The 20,000-nt window shown below is 40.4% G+C and overlaps 2 protein-coding genes across 3 annotated transcripts in view; one reads left to right on the plus strand and one right to left on the minus strand.

Moving 5' to 3' along the window:
• The window catches only part of LOC135094282 (knirps-related protein-like), a 144,489-nt gene extending 140,373 nt beyond the window's left edge, over positions 1-4,116 (minus strand). Inside the window, exons 1-2 of one of the 2 annotated variants that reach the window (XM_063994264.1) lie at positions 3,993-4,100; positions 3,548-3,749 (exon numbers count right to left, since the gene is read on the minus strand). The gene's annotated coding sequence lies outside the window, so the exon portion shown is untranslated. Of the gene's footprint in view, positions 1-3,547; positions 3,750-3,992 lie in introns of both variants that reach the window. The other variant, XM_063994265.1, reaches the window with a different exon arrangement.
• A 2,074-nt stretch (positions 4,117-6,190) lies between these two features.
• On the plus strand, positions 6,191-14,652 carry LOC135094267 (uncharacterized). The gene is made up of 7 exons (XM_063994249.1): positions 6,191-6,727; positions 8,062-8,276; positions 9,052-9,193; positions 10,450-10,592; positions 11,086-11,163; positions 13,361-13,490; positions 14,170-14,652. The coding sequence occupies exons 1-7, from the start codon at positions 6,688-6,690 to the stop codon at positions 14,247-14,249; spliced, it is 828 nt and encodes a 275-aa protein (XP_063850319.1). The 5' UTR covers positions 6,191-6,687; the 3' UTR covers positions 14,250-14,652.
• The last annotated feature ends 5,348 nt before the right edge of the window (positions 14,653-20,000 follow it).

Below are 20,000 nucleotides of genomic sequence, written 5' to 3' on the forward strand. Positions count from 1 at the left end.
TAGGAGTGGGCAGGGGAGGAGGAGGGGGAAGGAAAATAGACTCGTCCCCACACTGCTCTGGGAAACAATAGAAGATCGCCTTGCGCAAGAGAGAGAGAGAGAGAGAGAGAGAGAGAGAGAGAGAGAGAGAGAGAGAGAGAGAGAGAGAGAGAGAGAGAGAGAGAATCACATTTTCTTTCACCTTGACGAATAAACATCTTTTCACAGAGGGAATAAAAAGATTTGAGAAAAAAGAAAGTGAAAACTCCACTTACTATAACGTAAATAAACTCTCTCTCTCTCTCTCTCTCTCTCTCTCTCTCTCTCTCTCTCTCTCTCTCTCTCTCTCTCTCTCTCTCTCTCTCTCATTTTCCCAGCCTTATCTCACTATTACTACTACTACTACTACTACTACTATTATGACCAAGAAGAAGAAGAAGAAGAAGAAGGGAATAGGAAAAACAGAAGGAAGATAAGAAGGAAAGAGCGATAAAGGAAAAAAACAAATAAAATATGAAGGAAGATGAAAACTTCACTAGACAAATACAGAAAAAAAGATGAGAAACGGAAAGGAAAGAAGGAATGAGACGTGATAATGAAGGAAGAGAGAGAGAATGAAGAAGGCAGATATACAGGTAAGGATGATACAAGCAGTTGATTAGAGGCAACAGGTGTGTTAATTAGTCCCAGTAGTTTGATGTCATACAGAATAAATGGAAATGTTGAGGCAAATTATAAAAGAACATCAAACAAATACTTTAGGATGTGCTTTGAGAGAGAGAGAGAGAGAGAGAGAGAGAGAGAGAGAGAGAGAGAGAGAGAGAGAGAGAGAGAGAGAGAGAGAGAGAGAGAGAGAGAGAGAGAGCACAATAACAACACCTCTACAGTTTCCGCTTAATATTCTGTAATTAAAGGGTATACACACTTGTTGGTATGTTAATGTGCTGTGCGTATACTAAGTGTTGGTTTCCATAAAACACCTATAGTATTTCAAACTCACGATGACCCACCAGGTGTTGTCCGCCTTATTGCCACATATTGAACCAAACATTCACTATAAACTGGTAACTGTCCACTAACCAGGGTATATTAGCATGAAATGTTCTAAATACCTTTTGATTTTTGCATTAGATAGTAAGTGATATGAATAATTGTTATATATATAAAGAAAAGAAGATACTTCATGAAAAAATGTGGCATATCAGGTCAGTTGACGTTGCCACCTGCTCCCGACCCAGAATCAGAAACATATCAGGAAAAATAAATATCAGAGTTTCATTCTCTCTTATAAGCACGTGTGGGTGTCTTGATTCTTATAACAAAGTCATACATGCAAATAAAGAGAACGGTTGTCTCCGTTTTCTGAGGGGGTGGGTTAGATTTGGCACCGCCGCTCCTTGAAGCGACCAACACCTCGTGGGTCATCGTGAGTTTGAAATACTATAGTCAATAGTGAAAATGTTGAGATCGAGACATTTAGATAAGTTACCGCTTAAAGTTTTTCGTTTTTTTAAATAAAATTCCCGAGAGAAGTGTCAAAGAAAACGGTAATATTTTAACCATAACTATTTTCCTATATAAGAATACATTTATTTTACTAATTTACTCTCTTATTTTAAAGTGATAAGTATTTTAAAAGACGGAGAACGGAGAGGAGGAGGAGGAGGAGGAGGAGGAGGAGGAGGAGGAGGAGGAGGAGGAGGAGGAGGAGGAGGCCTAATGATAAGAGTAAAGGGAAAGCATAACAAAAAAAAAAAATAGAACGTAGGAATTAAGAAGGAAGAGTGAAGAAAGGTTGAAGGAAGAGTAATGAGAGAAGCAAGGTAATAAGAGGGAGAGGAGGGAGAGAAGGGAGGAGGAGTGATAGGCAGTGGGGTACAGAGGAAAGGGAGGGAGAGGAGGAAAATATGGAGAGATAAGAGAGAAGGAAGAACGAGAGGCAGAGGGGGAGAAGGGAAGGAGGAAGAATTGAGTTAGAAGAAAGGAAGGTGGAGGAGGGTGGAGAGAGGAAGGGAGAACCAAGTGGAGAGGGAGGGAGGGAGGCAAGGAAGTGATGGAGAGAGGGAGGGAGGTGTGGAGAAACAGGAGAGGGGAGAGACACGAAAAGAGGGGAAGAAATCACACACACACACACACACACACACACACACACACACACACACACACACACACACACACAATAAATAAATAAATAAATAAATAAATAATGAAAAATAAATGAATAAATAATCAAAAAACACCTCTTCGATACAAAAACACAATTCCTCACAAAAAAAAAAAAAAAAATTAGATGCCCCACAAAAAATGCCATAGATCGAATAAAAAGAAAAACAGTGAAGACGCAGAATTTAGCTTAAACATCATCAGAAGTCTGCAATAACTCTTTCAGCCAACCAGACGCTACCAACACATCATCCTTACAACAGCCAACAACAAAAACAACTAAACTGAAAAAAAAAATATATATATATATGGTATAATTGCAGTTTCCTCCAATAAACCACACGTAAGTATGAAGTGCCTCACGGTCTTGATCACACTGCTAGGACCATTTCTAACCCCACATTACCTTGCTGCAAACGAATAATAAGGTCGGGACGGAATTTCAGAGATTTACCTCAGTTTTTAGCTGGGATCCTAGGTTAGGTTAGGTTAGGTTAGGTTAGGATAGGTAAGGTTAGGTAAGGTAAGGTTAGGTTAGGTAAGGTTAGGTTAGGATAGGTTAGGCTGGGTTAGGTTAGGTTAGGTTAGGTAAGGTTAGGTTAGGATAGGTTAGGCTGGGTTAGGTTTGGATAGGTTAGGATGGGTTAGGTTAGGTTAGGTTAGGTTAGGTAAGGTTAGGTTAGGATAGGTTAGGCTGGGTTAGGATAGGTTAGGCTGGGTTAGGTTAGGTTAGGTAAGGTTAGGTTAGGATAGGTTAGGCTGGGTTAGGTTAGGTTAGGTTAGGTTAGGTTAGGTAAGGTTAGGTTAGGATAGGTTAGGCTGGGTTAGGTTAGGTCAGGTTAGATTAGGATAGGTTAGGTTAGGTTAGGTTAAGTTAGGTTACCTTAGCTTTCTAGTTGTGTTCGAATATACTAATGGTGGGGGTTCAAGGGGGCACAGCCCTCTGCTTATAATAGGTTTTTGGTTTGCTACATTTAGGAAATTTCCTTGACTTCTAGGGAAATTTCCCTACATTTTCAAAGTCTATATATCACTCGTATGTGTCCCCCCCAAAAAAAAAACCCGGTTCCCCACAGGCCCCCAAGCTTGCTGGAGGGGTTAGGGGGTGTGGGTAGAGATTGGGGATATTGGGTGAAACTGCAAATTTACCAAATACATAAATAGATAAACAAGGGATTATATTCTCAAAACATTTCACAGTCTCATCTCGACAGGAGCATAATAAAACACCACAAAGATAAAGAAGATAAGGAACAGGATTATAAAGTGAAGAGGAAGAATTAATAGAAGATAAGGAAGACGAGATAATGGCGGAGAAAGATTAAATAAGTCATATAAACAGGAGTTCAAAAAGATTCCCTCTTAAGACCGCGCTACAACAATAACAAAATTAAGACTACATCACCTCTTCCCGTTTTCTCTCTGTCGGCCGAGGACGTGACGCGGCAATGCTTCTGTTATGGCGCCCAGGGGCTCCTGCTTCCCTTGCGGCTAAGACCAGTATTCTATCTCTCACCAAGACTGTTTTCAAAGGCCACAGAGATGCTTAGCCGAGTTTTCAAGACTGTCTCTCTAGTCAATAAGGTAGAAATCTTGTTAATCTGCCACTAGAACCATAAAAACCCTTAAAAACTCGTGTCACTTCACTGCAACCATCTTCAAAGGCCACAGAAATGACTCGCCGGGTTTTCAAGACTGTTTCTCTAATCAATACGATAGAAATCTTGTTAATCTGCCACTAGAACCGTAAAAACACCTTTAAAAACCAGTGTCACCTCAACAAGAGCCTTTTGGAAAGTAGTTGAGACCTTGAGAACACTAACACACTGAAGAAATAATATAATACTCACACTGATGATGCTTCTGTCACGCTACCCTGTCAGTGTTACGCCAAGTTTGTCAAGCACTACCGCTACCTCTCTTCCTGATGATGTTACGAAATGGCGTCTCTCTCTCTCTCTCTCTCTCTCTCTCTCTCTCAACGTTGATTGGTTGGTGTTTAGCAAGGCTGGTAAATATGTCACGTGTTGTGTTAGCTTCTTCCTCTGCCTTTTTTCTGGCTATTTTTTTCTTACTATTATTGTTTTTTTTTTTTTATGTGTTCGTATAGATAGAGAGCAGTATAATTCTCTCTCTCTCTCTCTCTCTCTCTCTCTCTCTCTCTCTCTCTCTCTCTCTCTCTCTCTCTCTCTCTCTCTCTCGTTAACGTTTCAAAGTCAAACAAACAAAACTCATACTCATACAAAAGGTAAAAAAAAAAAAATTAAATAAGTAAAAATAAGAGACAAAAAAAAATACGTGGAAATGTTAAAACGAGACCAATATTTCCGTACACTGACACAACGACATTACTTCTCGCCCCGCTGTGAGTTGTGAAGCAGCGACGCATCAAGACGAGGCTTCGAAACTTTGAACCAGTGGAGGGAAGGAGGGGAGGGGGAGGGAGGGAGGGTGAGACGTGAGAGGGTGTAAATGGGAAGAGAGAGAGAGAGAGAGAGAGAGAGAGAGAGAGAGAGAGAGAGAGAGAGAGAGAGAGTAGGTCTTTAAAAATAACATATGTTGACTCAAAATTTCTTCTCTTCTTTCTTCATCTCTTTCTTCAGCTCCCATCTTTCCTCTCCATTTCCTAATCTTTATTGTTGCTTTTCTCTTTCTTTCTTTTTCACCTTTGTCTCCTTTCTACCTTTGTTGTTGTTGTTGTTGTTGCAGTTGTTGTTGTTGTTGTTATGTGTTTCTGTGTGTTTTTGTGCTTGTTTATCTAAGTGGCTTTGATTCTAAGTTTATGCTATACTTGAGAGAGAGAGAGAGAGAGAGAGAGAGAGAGAGAGAGAGAGAGAGAGAGAGAGAGAGAGAGAGAGAGAAAGGGGAGGGGAGAGATAAGACATATCACTGGATTTATCATTTTGTCTCTTTCTACCTCCTGTACCTATTTTGTATCTTCTTCTACCTGGCCTTGTTAGCATTATCTTCCCCTCACCTTGGCGAGTTTCACTGTCACCGCACACCCCTCTCCCCCAGCGCGCCAGATTCAAACTACTTAAAGAGAAGAGTGGGATGCGATGAGAGAATTTCAGGGGAAACTAGCATAAGATCATCCCTTCTTTGTAAAATACGGCGATACAATAATAATAATGATGATGATGATAATAATAATAATAATAATAATAATAATATACAATGTGCTTATGATAACACTGCAACACACACACACACACACACACACGGACACGTTCATAACCCCAGGACCTCAGACGTCACCTGATATGCTTAAGTCAACTCTCCTTCCATTAGCGCTTTAGAAAACGGCGCCAGCTTTCAAACAGCAAACAACATAACGCCGCCAGCTGCCTCTCCCGCGCAGTATTCATACGTACTCACACGCGTGGTCCTGTGAGGCTTCCTTGTACACACACACACACACACACACATACACACACCATGCTACATATACGCGTTCCTAGCAAATGATACTAATGCTCTCTCTCTCTCTCTCTCTCTCTCTCTCTCTCTCTCTCTCTCTCTCTCTCTCTCTCTCTCTCTCTCTCTCTCTCTCTCAATATCTGTTATCGAATGCAGGAAATGATTATGTTGTTATGCAGTAGTAGTAGTAGTAGTAGTAGTAGTAGTAGTAGTAGTAGTAGTAGTAGTAGTAGTAGTAGTAGTAGTAGAAGCAGCAGGGTTTTCATTATGAGTACGGCTACATTTCAGTATCCCAACACACACACACACACACACACACACACACACACACATTGACGGAGGGACAGGAGTGGAGGGACGTCCGGGGCTCGGTCCCATGATGACGTCACTAGTTGATGACGTCACGCTTATGTATGTCCGGCGATCCATTTTGAAATTGACTCCTCGAAACAAAATTGAGGTAAAATGAAATGCCTTAGATGTTCTGACTTGCCAATCACTTAAATTAATATAGGGATAGAACCATTTGCAGCCTGACTTGCAGCTTCCTCAAAACATCAGTGCTTCGCCAGACGTGAGAGGGGGAGGTTGTTTCCGTTCTGTCCTCCTGTCCTGACACGCGACCCGCTCTCTCTCTCTCTCTCTCTCTCTCTCTCTCTCTCTCTCTCTCTCTCTCTCTGTCTTACTACAACCACAACTGCTATTACTACGCCTGCCACTACTACTTTTGCTACTACTACTACTCTATAACAACAACTACTACTACTGCTGCTACTACTACTACCACTGCTACTATTACTACTACAACAACTACTACTACTGCTACTACTACTATTACTACTACCACTACTACTACTAACTAAAATTACAGAAAACTTACAGAAATTCAGGAGCAACAAATAAAAGAGAAAAGAAAAAAGTGAAAAGTTTTGAAACATCAGTTAACTTAGTGTGTACGTGAAAGTGTGTGCGTGTTTGTGTGTACGTACGTGAGAAAAAACACACATGAGACCTGCAGACGTACACATAATGGAGGCGTGTACGTTTTATTGAAAGCTGAAGTGTACATAGACTGCTGCCTTGACACACACACACACACACACACACACACACTCAAAGACAGTCATGTGGATGGTGTACACATTAGTAATTCTCCTCTTCTCGTGTAAGTAATTGAGAGAAGTGTTACAATTATGGAGTTACATTTAAGGAATTACAATTAGAGAAAAGTGAGTGAGTGAGTGAGTGAAGCAATTAAACACGAGTCATTTCTTGCTCGAAACTGTGAATGAATGAGCCACTTTAGAGAATATGAATTTCTTCTTTTTTCTCCTCCTCCTCCTCCTCCTCCTCCTCTTCGTTCTCGTCCGTACCTTCTCTCCTTTTCCTTCTCACTAGTTCTCAGATTAAGTCAGTGATTCTGTGGATGGGAGGAGGAGGAGGAGGAGGGGAGCAGAAGAAGAAATACCTTAATTTTTCTTCCTCCTCCTCCTCCTCCTCCTCCTCCTCCTCTACATTATCATCATCATATTTTTTTCTGTATAAATGTGTTTCTACTCAAGTCAGATAAGTAAAACAACCTGAGAGAGAGAGAGAGAGAGAGAGAGAGAGAGAGAGAGAGAGAGAGAGAGAGAGAGAGACCTTTGCCCTCCTTTATTTACCAGACATCCTCCTCCTTTTCTTCCCCCTCCCTCCTCCTCCTCCTCCTCCTCCTCCTCCTCCTCCTCCCCCACCAGTAATCTCTATTTTAAACAAACTCGCCTCGCTGGCCTTTATTTCCCTTGTAATTCCCCGGAAAAGTTTAATTAAGTCAAGTTTTGGGCCCAACTTAGCCAGCCGCGTCCCTCTGACAAGCGTAAAGAAAATGGGGAGAGGAGGTGCGAGAGAGAGAGAGAGAGAGAGAGAGAGAGAGAGAGAGAGAGAGAGAGAGAGAGAGAGAGAGAGAGAGAGAGAGAGAGAGGAAAATGATAAAAATGCATAGACAAACAGATATACAGATAGAAATACGTCTCTCTCTCTCTCTCTCTCTCTCTCTCTCTCTCTCTCTCTCTCTCTCTCTCTCTCTCTCTCTCTCTCTCTCTCTCTCTCAAACAACACTAGTATCTGTATTCTCTATGTATCTTTTATGTTTCCAATGTATTCCCTACATTTTTTTTATATATTCCTTCAATTCCCTGTATTTCCTATCTATTTATTATATATATTACCTATGTTTCCTGTGTATTTTCTGTATCTTTTATCTATTTCCTATTATCTTTTTATTTCCTCTGTATTCCCTATATTTCTTACTTATTTCAAATCTATTCCCTGTATTTCCTATTTCTTATTTACTCTTTATGTTTTTTTATGTACTTCCTATGCATTTTCTGTATTCCCTATACATTCCCTATTTTCGTAAGTATTCCCCTAAGTACTCAATATATTTCTTTTGTATTTCCTTTATTTCCTATCTATATCTCACGCACTCCTTATGTTCCTTTCAACACACCCCTTCGCCAGCCACGGCAGGAGCGAGGAACCTACTGGGCCGCGTGGAGGTGCCTCAGTACGCCTTTGAGGGGGAGAAGGCGACGTTAAAGTGCATTTTCAACCTGCGGGCCACGCGTCTTTACTCTCTGAAGTGGTATCATAACAACACAGAGTTCTACAGATACGTGCCCACTGAGAGAAAGAAGCATTTCACCCTGCAACCTTCGTCTGTGTTCACTGTGACGGTAGGAATTGTCTATGTGTGGTTTTCTGGAAGTTAGTCGTGTCATTTTAAGTTTTGTTTGGTTTTCTTTAGTTTGCGGTAAAGTGAGTTGCGTTTTCTTTGGTTGGTTTGGTTGGTTTTCGTTTTCTTTCGCGTTAGTTTTGTGGTGAGTCGCGTTTTCGTTGGTTGGCTTGGTTTTCGTTTTCTTTCTCGTTAATGTTGTGGTGAGTCGCGGTTTGCTTTGTGTGGGTGAGTTTTGTCAAGGTTATGGTGTGATGTGTCTGTGGCTACGTGAGGTTTGTGTCTGGTTTGTTTTTGTGTGTTTTGGTGGCTATTTTGGCGCAGTTGTGATGTGCTGGCATTTTGATTTGTTTGGGTGCATTTTACTGTGTTTTTAGTTACGTTGGAGCAATCTGTATGGGAAGTGTATTTTTGGTTTGTTTGGATGGATTTACCTGGCCCTGTTTTCCATCTTTCATCACCAGTCTGTCCTACACCAAAAAGAGGAGGAGGAAAGAAGGAAAAAAATAAAATAAAAAATAGCAGTAGTAGTAGTAGTAGTAACATCAACATTAACATCACTACTAGAAAATTTACTTCACTAACAACCTCCAGAACATTGTGTCTATGTATATAAGACTCAAATCTCACATACTTCCACAATTAAACCCTCAAAATCTCCACCTACATCTAATTATACCCTAATTAACCACCACACACTCATTCATCCACTTAGACACTCATAAAACTCCAATTCCAGCATTTATTTAAGTCCACCTAAGAGTCTCGCATTCCAGGAGGTGTTTCGGAGCGAGCGAGAGGTGGTGGTGTCCCTGGGGAGGCTGCGAAGAGGCGCCTCAGGTCACTACAGGTGTGAGGTGATTGCCGAGCACCCCTCCTTCAGAACTGAGGCAGCGGGGGCGTACATGATGGTGTTAGGTGAGTCTTGGCCAGGAGAGAGAGAGAGAGAGAGAGAGAGAGAGAGAGAGAGAGAGAGAGAGAGAGAGAGAGAGAGAGAGAGAGAGAGAGAGAGAGAGAGAGAGACTGGTTGATAATGTGTTCATGAGTACAGAGAAGAGGAAGGGGAATAGAAAGGAATAGGAGAGACGAAAAGGGAGAATGGGGAGTCCGGGAGGAAAAGGGGATGGGAGAGAGATAAGGGATGGGGAGGGAGAGGAGGAGAGCGGGAGGGAATGGGAGGGGAGTGAGAAAGAGGGGGAGGAATAAGAAGGGATGGGAAAGGAGGGAAATGGAGGGAATGAGAAAGAAGGAGAAGGGAGGAGAAGGAAGGGGAAGAGAGGGAATGAGAAAGAAGGGGAAGAGAGGGGAAGGGAGAGGAAAGGGAAGGGAGGAGAAAAGAATGAGAATGAAGGAAAAGGAAGAGGAAAATGGGAAAAAAGAGGAATAAGAATAAAACTAGAGAAAGAGAGAGAGAGAGAGAGAGAGAGAGAGAGAGAGAGAGAGAGAGAGAGAGAGAGAGAGAGAGAGAGAGAGAGAGAGAGAGAGAGAGAGAGAGAGCGTCCTAGTCATTATGTTTCAATATAAAACATGAAATTAATTTACTTTTTTATGAATTTCTCAATCATTTTCCTTCATCCAAATTAAATCCAATCACTGGACACACACACACACACACACACACACACACACACACACACACACACACACACACACACACACACACACACACACACACACACACACACACACACACACACACACACACTCTCTCTCTCTCTCTCTCTCTCTCTCTCTCTCTCTCTCTCTCTCTCTCTCTCTCTCTCTCTCTCTCTGTCTTTCTCGTTTTCTTCCTTATTCTCCTTCTTCCTTTACTCATCTAGTTTTATTCTTATCCCTCTTTCTTCCCATTTTCTCCTTCCTTCTCCCTTTTCATTCCTTTCTCTCTCTTCCCTTTCCTTCTCCATCCGCCCTCATTCTCTCCCTTCGTTTCGTTTTCTCTCTTCTCCAATCTGCTAGAGAGAGAGAGAGAGAGAGAGCAAAACATTTTAATTTTATCTCTCGTTTTCTTCCATCTGTTATGCACCACCACCACCACCACCACCACCACACCTAAACAAAACACACCTTTCCCTTAGGTCATGTTTACTTTCACCCTTACTCTCCTTACCCTACCTCCCCTATTATTATTGTCCCTCTCTCACCCTCACCACCCCCTCCTTCACCCCCTCCTGCAGCAGAGACCCTGGGGCCGCCCGTGCTGGTGGGGGGACGAGAAATTTATGAGCCTACGGAGGTGATCAAGGTGGGGTGCCAGGCCAGAGTGTCTTCCCAGCCCGCTCCTCGACCCTCCCTGCAGTGGCTCATTGAGGGAAACAAGGTGCGTGGTAGTGGTGGTGGTGGTGGTGGTGGTGGTAGTGGTGGTGGTCATGCAAGTTAGGTTAGGTTATGAAGAGAGCAGGAAGAGAGGCATGGTGAAGGGGAAGAGGAGGTTAAGTTAGGTTTGGAGAAAAGTAGTAGTAGTAGTATAGTAGTAGTAGTAGTGTAGTAGTAGGTAGGTTAGGTGAAGTTAGGTTAGGTTAGGTCAGGAAGGAAGAGAGAACGATAGGGAACAGGAGCTTAGGTTATGCTAGGTCAGGAAGAGAGACAGAGGGGGAGGAGGACCCAAACTGAAATCAACTCTCAAAAAACTCATTGACTTTCACAACAATCATAAAAAAAACATCCCTGAAAACCACAATAACTTACCTTGGAATCTGTTAAACGTAAAAGATAGACGAGGAAAACTCACAACGCTCCACATTTACTGATACTAGAACCAACTAAAAACAATACTAATTTAATTCTTCCACCAACGACCACAACAACACCAGGTGGACGACAGGTGGGTGCGCCCCTACGCCACGCCCCACGGACACCACGGCATCGCTCTGCACGTGCCCGGCCGCCTGGTGAGTCACGCTAAGTCACGCTAATTATCTGTAAGCTGTTCCAGGTATTGTTAAGTCGCCCTAGGTATTTCTGAGTAACAAGTAATCCCGAGTAATTGTAATAGGCCTAAGCTTGCTAGTTATTCCAAGTTCCCTGAATTATTATAAGTTGTCCTAAGTCATTTTAAGTTATAATTAACTAGTGTAGTCACCCATCAAATTAAATTTATACTGTTCTTTTTTTTTATTTATTTTTATTTAGTTTTTTCTTTAGGCTGGTTTACTCATACCAGTTTAAAATATGAAACACTAATTTAAGAGAATGGATGTATATTATATCCCTAAATTCTTTTACTACTACTACTACTACTACTACTACTACTACTCTTTCTAATGGAGGCGAAGCAAGGAATCCTGTCAACTATACTTTTATCAACACTATTTCAAGGCCACACGAGGGGCGTAAACCTACCTTAAGATTCCTTGCTTCTTTCGCCCTTACCGACTGTGGGAATAATGGTGAAAAAAAAGGGTTGAAAAATTGTGTTGTTTTCGTGTGTTTGATATCTCGCTTGTTTTCGTTTCTATGGTAATGTTTTGATTATTTTTTGCGTTGTTATTCAAAAAAGTTTCTAAGTTATTTGCATTATTTAGTGAGGGTGAGGAAAGCCTTGTGTTATTTTGTTTGTCTTGGGTTCTATAATTAGTTTTCTTTGTTAGATGTTGGTAATGAGAGTGTTTGTGTTGCAGCTGGTCTTTCAGGTGTTACAGGTAGGGCGGCCAGCGGTGGGGTGGTGAGGCAGGGTGTTCTGTGGGTTTAATTTAATACTAATGCCACTAATCCCTGTTTTAATTAATGTCTTCTTTTTTTAAATATTTGAATATGTTCAGTGCATGAGTGTTATCTGTCTACTTGTATATCTATCTATCTATCTATTTATCTATCTATCTATCCGTCTATCTATCTATTTACCTACCTGTCTACTTATCTACCTACTTACGTGTATATCTATCAGTCTTTCTATCTATCTATCTATCTATCTATCTATCTATCTATACTTACTGATATTCCTTCCTAACATATCCTTCTGTATATTACCCCTTCCAGTCCACCCTTCCAGTCCTACATCCACCCGCCTCTGCTTACGTATCCATAATTCACCTGTCTGTCATTCTAATTAGATACGGGAAGGTAAAGGCGGAAGGTATAATTTGAATTGAATGTCAGCGATAGTATGTTGTTTCTACCTACCGTTTTCTATTGTGTTCTTGCGTCTTTTGCCAGTTTTCTGAAAGGTTTTGCTCTCTCAACATGACCAGTTCCAAGGGCCACAGAGATGCTGAGCCGGGTTCTCAAGACCGTTTTTCCTGTTGATAATGTAGGAATCTTGATAATCTGTCACTAGCACTGTAAAAACATCCTTAAAAAATGCTTTTCTCTCTACCACTATTATTTTCAAAGGTTAATCATCATATGCGGCCTTTGAAAATGCTCGTGGTGAGGTGGCACAAGTTTTTGAAGATGTTTTTTTATGGTTCTAGTGACAGATTAACAAGATTTCTACGTTATTAACAGGAGAAGCACCCTTGAGAACCCGGCTAGTCATCTCTGTGGCCTTTGGAAATAGCCATGGTGATGTGACATGGGAGTTTTTTGCGGTTCTAGTGACAGATTAACAAGATTTCTACATTATTAACAGGAGAAGCACTCTTGAGAACCCGGCTAGTCATCTCTGTGGCCTTTGGAAATAGCCATGGTGATGTGACATAGGAGTTTTTTGCGGTTCTAGTGACAGATTAACAAGATTTCTGCATTATTAACAGGAGAAGCACTCTTGAGAACCCGGCTAGTCATCTCTGTGGCCTTTGGAAATAGCCATGATGATGTGACATAGGAGTTTTTTGCGGTTCTAGTGACAGATTAACAAGATTTCTACATTATTAACAGGAGAAGCACTCTTGAGAACCCGGCTAGTCATCTCTGTGGCCTTTGGAAATAGCCATGGTGATGTGACATAGGAGTTTTTTGCGGTTCTAGTGACAGATTAACAAGATTTCTACGTTATTAACAGGAGAAGCACTCTTGAGAACCCGGCTTGTCTTCTCTGTGACTTTTCAAAACAGCCGTGATGAGAGAACAAGAAACAGACACAATAAATATACACACAACAGGGAGGCACAATATATCCTCTCCAATTAGATCCCTTTATATCATCAGGTAGCGGAGGAGGGAGGCAGCATGCGAGCGGAGTGCCAGGCGACCCTTGGCACCCACCGCCACAGTGCCTACAAGGTGCTCCGAGTTAGGGTCAGGCTTATTTCCTACCTGGATGACTACTATTCCACAGGTAAGCTCAGGTGGTGGTGGTGGTGGTGGTGGTGGTGGTGGTGGTGGTGGTGGTGGTGGTGGTGGTGGTGGTGGTGGTGGTGGTGGTATTAAAAAAAAGGTGTAGTAGTAGTAGTAGTAGTAGTAGTAGTAGTAGTAGTAGTAGTAGTAGTAGTAGTAGTAGTAGTAGCAGTTGTAGTAGTAGTAGTAGTAGTAGTAATGGTAGTAGAAGTAGTAGTAGTAGTAGTAGCAGTAGTAGTAGTAGTAGTAGTAGTAGTAGTAGTAGTAGTAGTAGTAGTAGTAGTAGTAGTAGTAGTAGGAATATAACGAAAATATAGACAGAATTATAGATAGATAGATAGATAGAGAAACAGACAGACAGACAAATAGATAGATAGATAGATAGATAGATAGATAGATAGATAGATAGATAAAGAAAAAATATGAATAGAAACATGCTGAGGAAGGGAGAAGAAAAAGCGATAAAGAGGAAAAAAAAATAGAGAAGGAAGAGGGATAAAAGGAGGAGGAAGAGGAAAAGGAGGAGGAGGAGGAGGAGGAAGAAGAGGAAGAGGAGGAAGGACATTGCCCGCTAAAAGTAATGTCATTTCCTAACTTCCCTTCACACACACACACACACACACACACACACACACACACACACACACATACATGGGTATTTCTCAACTTTTTCCTTGCAGGCACCACTCTTCATACGCCTGGCAGCCGCGTCACCGCTGTTGTTGCCGCTGCAGTTGTCGTACTCAAGTTTCCTTATTAGACTCAGAAGAAGAGGAGCAGGGAAAGAAGGAAGAAAAGGAGGTGAAGGAAGAAGATGAAGAAATAGAAAAAGAAGAAAAGTGGGAGAGGAGAATGAGAAGGAGGAGGAGAAGAAGAAGAAATAGCAATAACAACAATAAAAATAACATAAAAGAAGAAATAAGATAGAACAACAACAACAGCAACAACAACAACAACAACAACAACAATAATAGAAGCAGCAGAAGCAACAACACGAAAGAAAAAGAAGAAGAAGAAGAAGAGTATTATACAAAGACATTTTTATAAACTAGAAATAGAATAACATTAGAGAAAATAATTAATTGTGTGTTAGTTAGACGTTTCCAGAGAGAGAGAGAGAGAGAGAGAGAGAGAGAGAGAGAGAGAGAGAGAGAGAGAGAGAGAGAGAGTAGGGTAGGCGGGAATTTAATTAAAGAGAGAGGGGGAGAAAATTATACAAATGTGGCATTCACAGCTTCCAGTAATTCTCTCTCTCTCTCTCTCTCTCTCTCTCTCTCTCTCTCTCTCTCTCTCTCTCTCTCTCTCTCTCTCTCTCTCTCTCTAAATGAAATACGAAAGCCAATAAAGGAAGAAAAGAAAGGATACAAGAAAATAAATAAAGAAAGAAGGAAGGATAAATATTGAAGGAATGAATAAAGATAGGAGAAAAAGAAAGAATGATAAATAAAAGAAACAGAAAAAATAAGGATGGAAAAAAAGAAGGAAAAGAAAATAAAAAAAACAAAAAGAAAGAAAAGTGACAAAGAAAAGCATAGAAGAAAAAGAGACGAAGAAAAAAAGAAAGGAGAGGAAATGAAAACCGGAACAAAAAAAAAAAAAACAAGGAAAAGAGAAATAAAGAGGAAGGAAGGAGACAAGCAGAAAAGAAGAAAGACAGAAATGAAGCAGAGAAACAGAAGAATAATGGGAAGAGGAGGAGGAAGGAACAAAAAACAATGAAACAAGCGAGAGGAGGAGAGAAGAGAACAAGAAATCAGAATAGTGAATGAATGAAAGGAAGGAATAAGTGAAGAAAAGAATGAATGAAAGAATGAAACGAAGGAAGAAGAAAGGAAAGGAAAGAAAGAAAATAAAGAACATAAAAATAAGATAGAGAAGTGAGGAGAGAGAGAGAGAGAGAGAGAGAGAGAGAGAGAGAGAGAGAGAGAGAGAGAGAGAGAGAGAGAGAGAGAGAGAGTGAGAGAAGATTAAGTGAAGGAAAGAAACAAAAATGAAAGAGGAATGAATGAAGAAAAGAAAAATAGCAAGAAAGAAAAAACAAATGAAAGGAAGAAAGAAGGAAGGAAGGAAATGAAGTCAGTCAGAGAGAAGTAAAGGAAAGAAGGAAGAAAGAAAAGATGATATTGAACACAGAAAAGTGAAGGAAGGAAAGAAGACGAAATCAGTCGAACGAAGGAAGAAAAGAAGGAAAAAAGTACTTATTGAAGAAGAACTGAGTAAAGGAAGGGAAAAAATAATCAGAAATAAATTATGGAAAAAAGGAAAGAATGAAAAAACCCAATGAAGAAAGAAAGAAAAGAAGGAAGGGAAGAAGAAGGAAATAAGACAGGAAGAAGCAAACATGAATCAATTAGAGAAACGTAAATAAAACAAGGAAAGAAATGAAAAAAAGTTAAATGAAAAAAAGAGAAGAAGAGAAGGAAGGAAGTGAAAAAGGGTGGTAGGAGAGCAGACAGGCAGGCAGGCAGACAAGCAGGCAGGCAGACAGTCACCTCCAGCACAGCACTGTATCACCAACTCGTAAAAACACTCATAAACTCCTGCGCTGAAAAGACAAACAGAAATATTTCACTCCGGTCTTTCTGAGTTAAGGCAAGACAGAGAAAGAGAACAAAGAAAATGAGATAGGTAGGAAACACGGGAGCATGTACAGATTTTCTCTCTCTCTCTCTCTCTCTCTCTCTCTCTCTCTCTCTCTCTCTCTCTCTCTCTCTGTCTCTCTCTCTCTCTCTTGACCCACACCTCAAGGGAAAGGTTCACTCATAACAAACTCGTATTTTTTTTTTCACTCTAGAATTATTCATTACTTCCACAACTACGTGAATAAATACAGTGAATAATCTTTCTATTCATCTACTTTCCCTTCCTTAATTTACTTCATTCATTAACGTTTTTTTTTTTTTTTTTTTTTTTACAGATGTGATTACAGGTTAAGGTGCAGTACGACAGTTTTTCCAAAGTCAACTGGGTTATATTGTACAATAATTGTTTTTCTGACGTGTGGTGTTTGTACGAGTGTTTTAAGAGGTTGTTGGTTGTGCGTATGTGTTGTTTGTGCTTTTGTTTACTGGTTTGTGTGGTTGTTTGTTATTTTTTTGTGTTAATTTTGTCTTTTTTGGTTTGAGCTGGGGTTCAGTGCACGAAGTCGCTGCCAGACGTACGACATAACTTTAAACTTCCACTGAAACTGTCTCTCTCTCTCTCTCTCTCTCTCTCTCTCTCTCTCTCTCTCTCTCTCTCTCTCTCTCTCTCTCTCTCTCTCTCTCTCTCTCTCTCTCTCTCTCTCTCTCTCTCATGATCGCCATGAACTACATATGTTCTCGAGTGAAACTTTACTGTACGAGACACGAGAAGTTGATGGATATGGTTTCATATTGCACCAGGCACACACACACACACACACACACACACACACACACACACACAGGAACCTTCTTTTCACCACTTATTTGGAAAGCAGGTGTTATTATGGGGTAAATAAACACACACACACACACACACACACACACACACACACACACACACACACACACACACACACACACACACACACACACACACACACACACACACACTTTAGCTGATATTACGTATATAAAACGGTCTCTAAATTGATAAAAATAAATAAATAAAAATAGGTTAAGAAATAAATAAATAGATAGATGAATAAATGAATAAATAATAACATGCAATAATAAACTAACCTAAAATCAAATACAAAAATACCATACAGGTTTACTGAGTTGCATTCCTCCAAAACAATAAAAAGAACAAAAAGAAAGAAAAGTACGTGGGAAAAACACGAAATAAAAAACAGATTTCATATACGAGTAAGTATGTAAAGAAAAAAGAAAAAGAAAAAAAGCCTTAATAAGACGAACTATTTTCAGCCCAACCAACACCACAAACACCTTCCAAAGACGATCCAACCTTCTATCACTCAATCACAATAGAATAAAAGGAGATGGAGAAGGATAATAGAAGATAAAGCAGAATGAAAGGAGATAGAGCAGAATAAAAGAAGATAGAGCATGATAAAAGGAGATAGAACAGAATGATAGAAGATAGAGCAGAATAATAGAAGATAAAACTTAATAAAAGGAGATAAAGCAGAATGAAAGAAGATAGAGCAGAATACAAGAAGATAGAGCAGGATAAAAGGAGATAGAACAGAATGATAGAAGATAGAGCAGAATAATAGAAGATAAAACTGAATAAAAGGAGATAAAGGAGAATGAAAGAAGATAGAGCAGAATAAAAGAAGATAGAGCAGGATAAAAGGAGATAGAACAGAATGATAGAAGATAGAGCAGAATAATAGAAGATAAAACTGAATAAAAGGAGATAAAGCAGAATGAAAGAAGATAGAACATAATAAAAGTAGATAGAGTAGTTAGTGTTGGACAAGTCACTAGGTCACTTGTAATTGCCTTAACCCTTTCCCTTCTATGGTCGTCTCTCGTTAACATTGAAGTCACTGTAACAAATTATTTAAAAGGACATCAAGAAAAGAGAATATGAATAACAATTTAATCTTTCCCAAACTATAGAAACGAAAATATAAGCCTTTTAAAAGTTGTGGTTAATTATGATAAAGACTGACATGCATTAACTCAATCAGCTCCACTAACACATTCACAAACAGCTTTAAAACACAATTCATTTTCCCTATTAACTGGTCATAAAGGAGTTAAAAAGACTGAATAGCACTGAATAAGTTGTCAGATCGTTTATAACTCCTCTTAATAAAAAAACAAGTATCCTTTTATTTTCGTAACTTTATCACGAGCATTATTTTAGACCTTAGACGCTTTGTTCTCCTGCCACCAGTATTTTCAAAGCCCACAGATTCTGACCTGGTTCTCAAGACTATTTCGTCTTTTAATAACGTGAAAATCTCCTTAATGTATCACCAGAACCATAAAAACATCCTTAAAAACCCGTGCCAGTTCAACTAAAGCCTTTTAAACGCAGTGGAAGCGCGGCGCGGTGTTTCAGAATATGCTCCTGAATCTGTCGCAGAGAGAACATGTACCAGAGACACTCTTTATAAAGGCGGGTTACAAACAAACAAACAGACAGACAGACAGACAAATAAACACAAATAACATAAATTAAAAAAAAAAAATGATAACTCAAAACCAGTTCAACTACATTTTCTTCTTCATTCCCACAAGTTCACTATTCCCACACCTGCTGACTGACTGCACAGGTAAGCTCAGGTGTGTCAAGGCGTGCACACCTGTAGAGGAAGGTGTGTGGGGCTCAAACGGTGACCCAGCGCTATGATGACAAGGCGGTGACCCACAAAGCTAACCCCCCCTCCCCCTTTCCCTCTCCCCCTCTCCCCTTTCTCTCCATTCCTTCAAGTAATTACATGGCAGTTTCTCTCCAAACGATTCTTCCTCCGTCATGATGGAGAGAAAGAGAGGTCAGGCCTTCCCTCCTTCCTTCCCTCCTTCCTTCCCTCCTCTTTGTCTTCCCCTCGTAGAAGCCAAAGTGCCTCCCATCTACCTCCTCCTCCTCCTCCTCCTCCTCCTCCCTCCTCCTCCTCCTCCTCCTCCGTTCTTCTCTTCAGACTAAGATAAATGTCTTCCTCTTTTTCTTCTCTACTTTCTCTACGTGAAGAAAAGACATCTACATTCCTTCCCTCCCTTCTTCCTTCCCTCCCTCTCTCCTTCCCTCCTTCCTTCCCTCCTTCTATCCAGCTTTTTTCTTCCACATACTCCCCTTTCTCCCTCGCTTTCCACTTTTTTTCTCTTTTTCTCTCTCTCCCTTTCCTTCTTTCTCTCTCCTCTCCCTTCTCTTTTCTTCTCCCTTTCTTATTTCAACCTTTTTTTTTCTTCCTTTCTCTTACCCTCTTTTTTTTTTCTTTCTCTCTCTTTCTCACCCTTTCTTTCCTTCCTTCCCTCTCACATTATCATTTCCTCTTCTTTCCTCTGTTTTTCTTCTTCCCTCTTCGTCTCCTTCGCGTCTCCCATCTTTTTCTTCCTCCCTTCTTTCTTTCCTTCCTTTATCTCATTCTCTCCTTCAACACTCCAGCCTTTTACAGTTTTTTTTTATTTGCTTTATTCCCTCCTCCTTCCTCTCCTCCTTTCCTCGTCTTTCTATTCTTCTTCCTTCTCCTTTTCTTTCTTTTCTTCAATATACCTTTCGTTTTCTCCCTTCTTTCCTTTACTTCTCTCTTCTCTTTCCTTTCTTCCTTCCTTTCTTCCCTCTCTCCTATTACCTTTGCATTCACTTCCTCTCTCCTTCATTTTCCCTCCTATTTTTTTTCTTTCTTCTTTCCTTCTCCTTTATAAACTTTCCATATTTTCTTCCTTTTCCTCTCCTCTTCTTCTCTTCACCTTTTCTTTTCTCCTTTTCCTCTTTTCCTCATCCTCCTTTTCTTTCATTTCCTCTATTATCTTTCCATCCTCCCTTTCCTATCCTTTCCTTTTCTCCTTCTCTTCTCCTTTCCCTCTCCTTCTTTTTTACGGTACAAAGCAAAGAACTGTTCCATATCCAACAA

Source organism: Scylla paramamosain, chromosome 45, assembly GCF_035594125.1.
Source record: "Scylla paramamosain isolate STU-SP2022 chromosome 45, ASM3559412v1, whole genome shotgun sequence".
Lineage (NCBI taxonomy): Eukaryota > Metazoa > Arthropoda > Malacostraca > Decapoda > Portunidae > Scylla > Scylla paramamosain.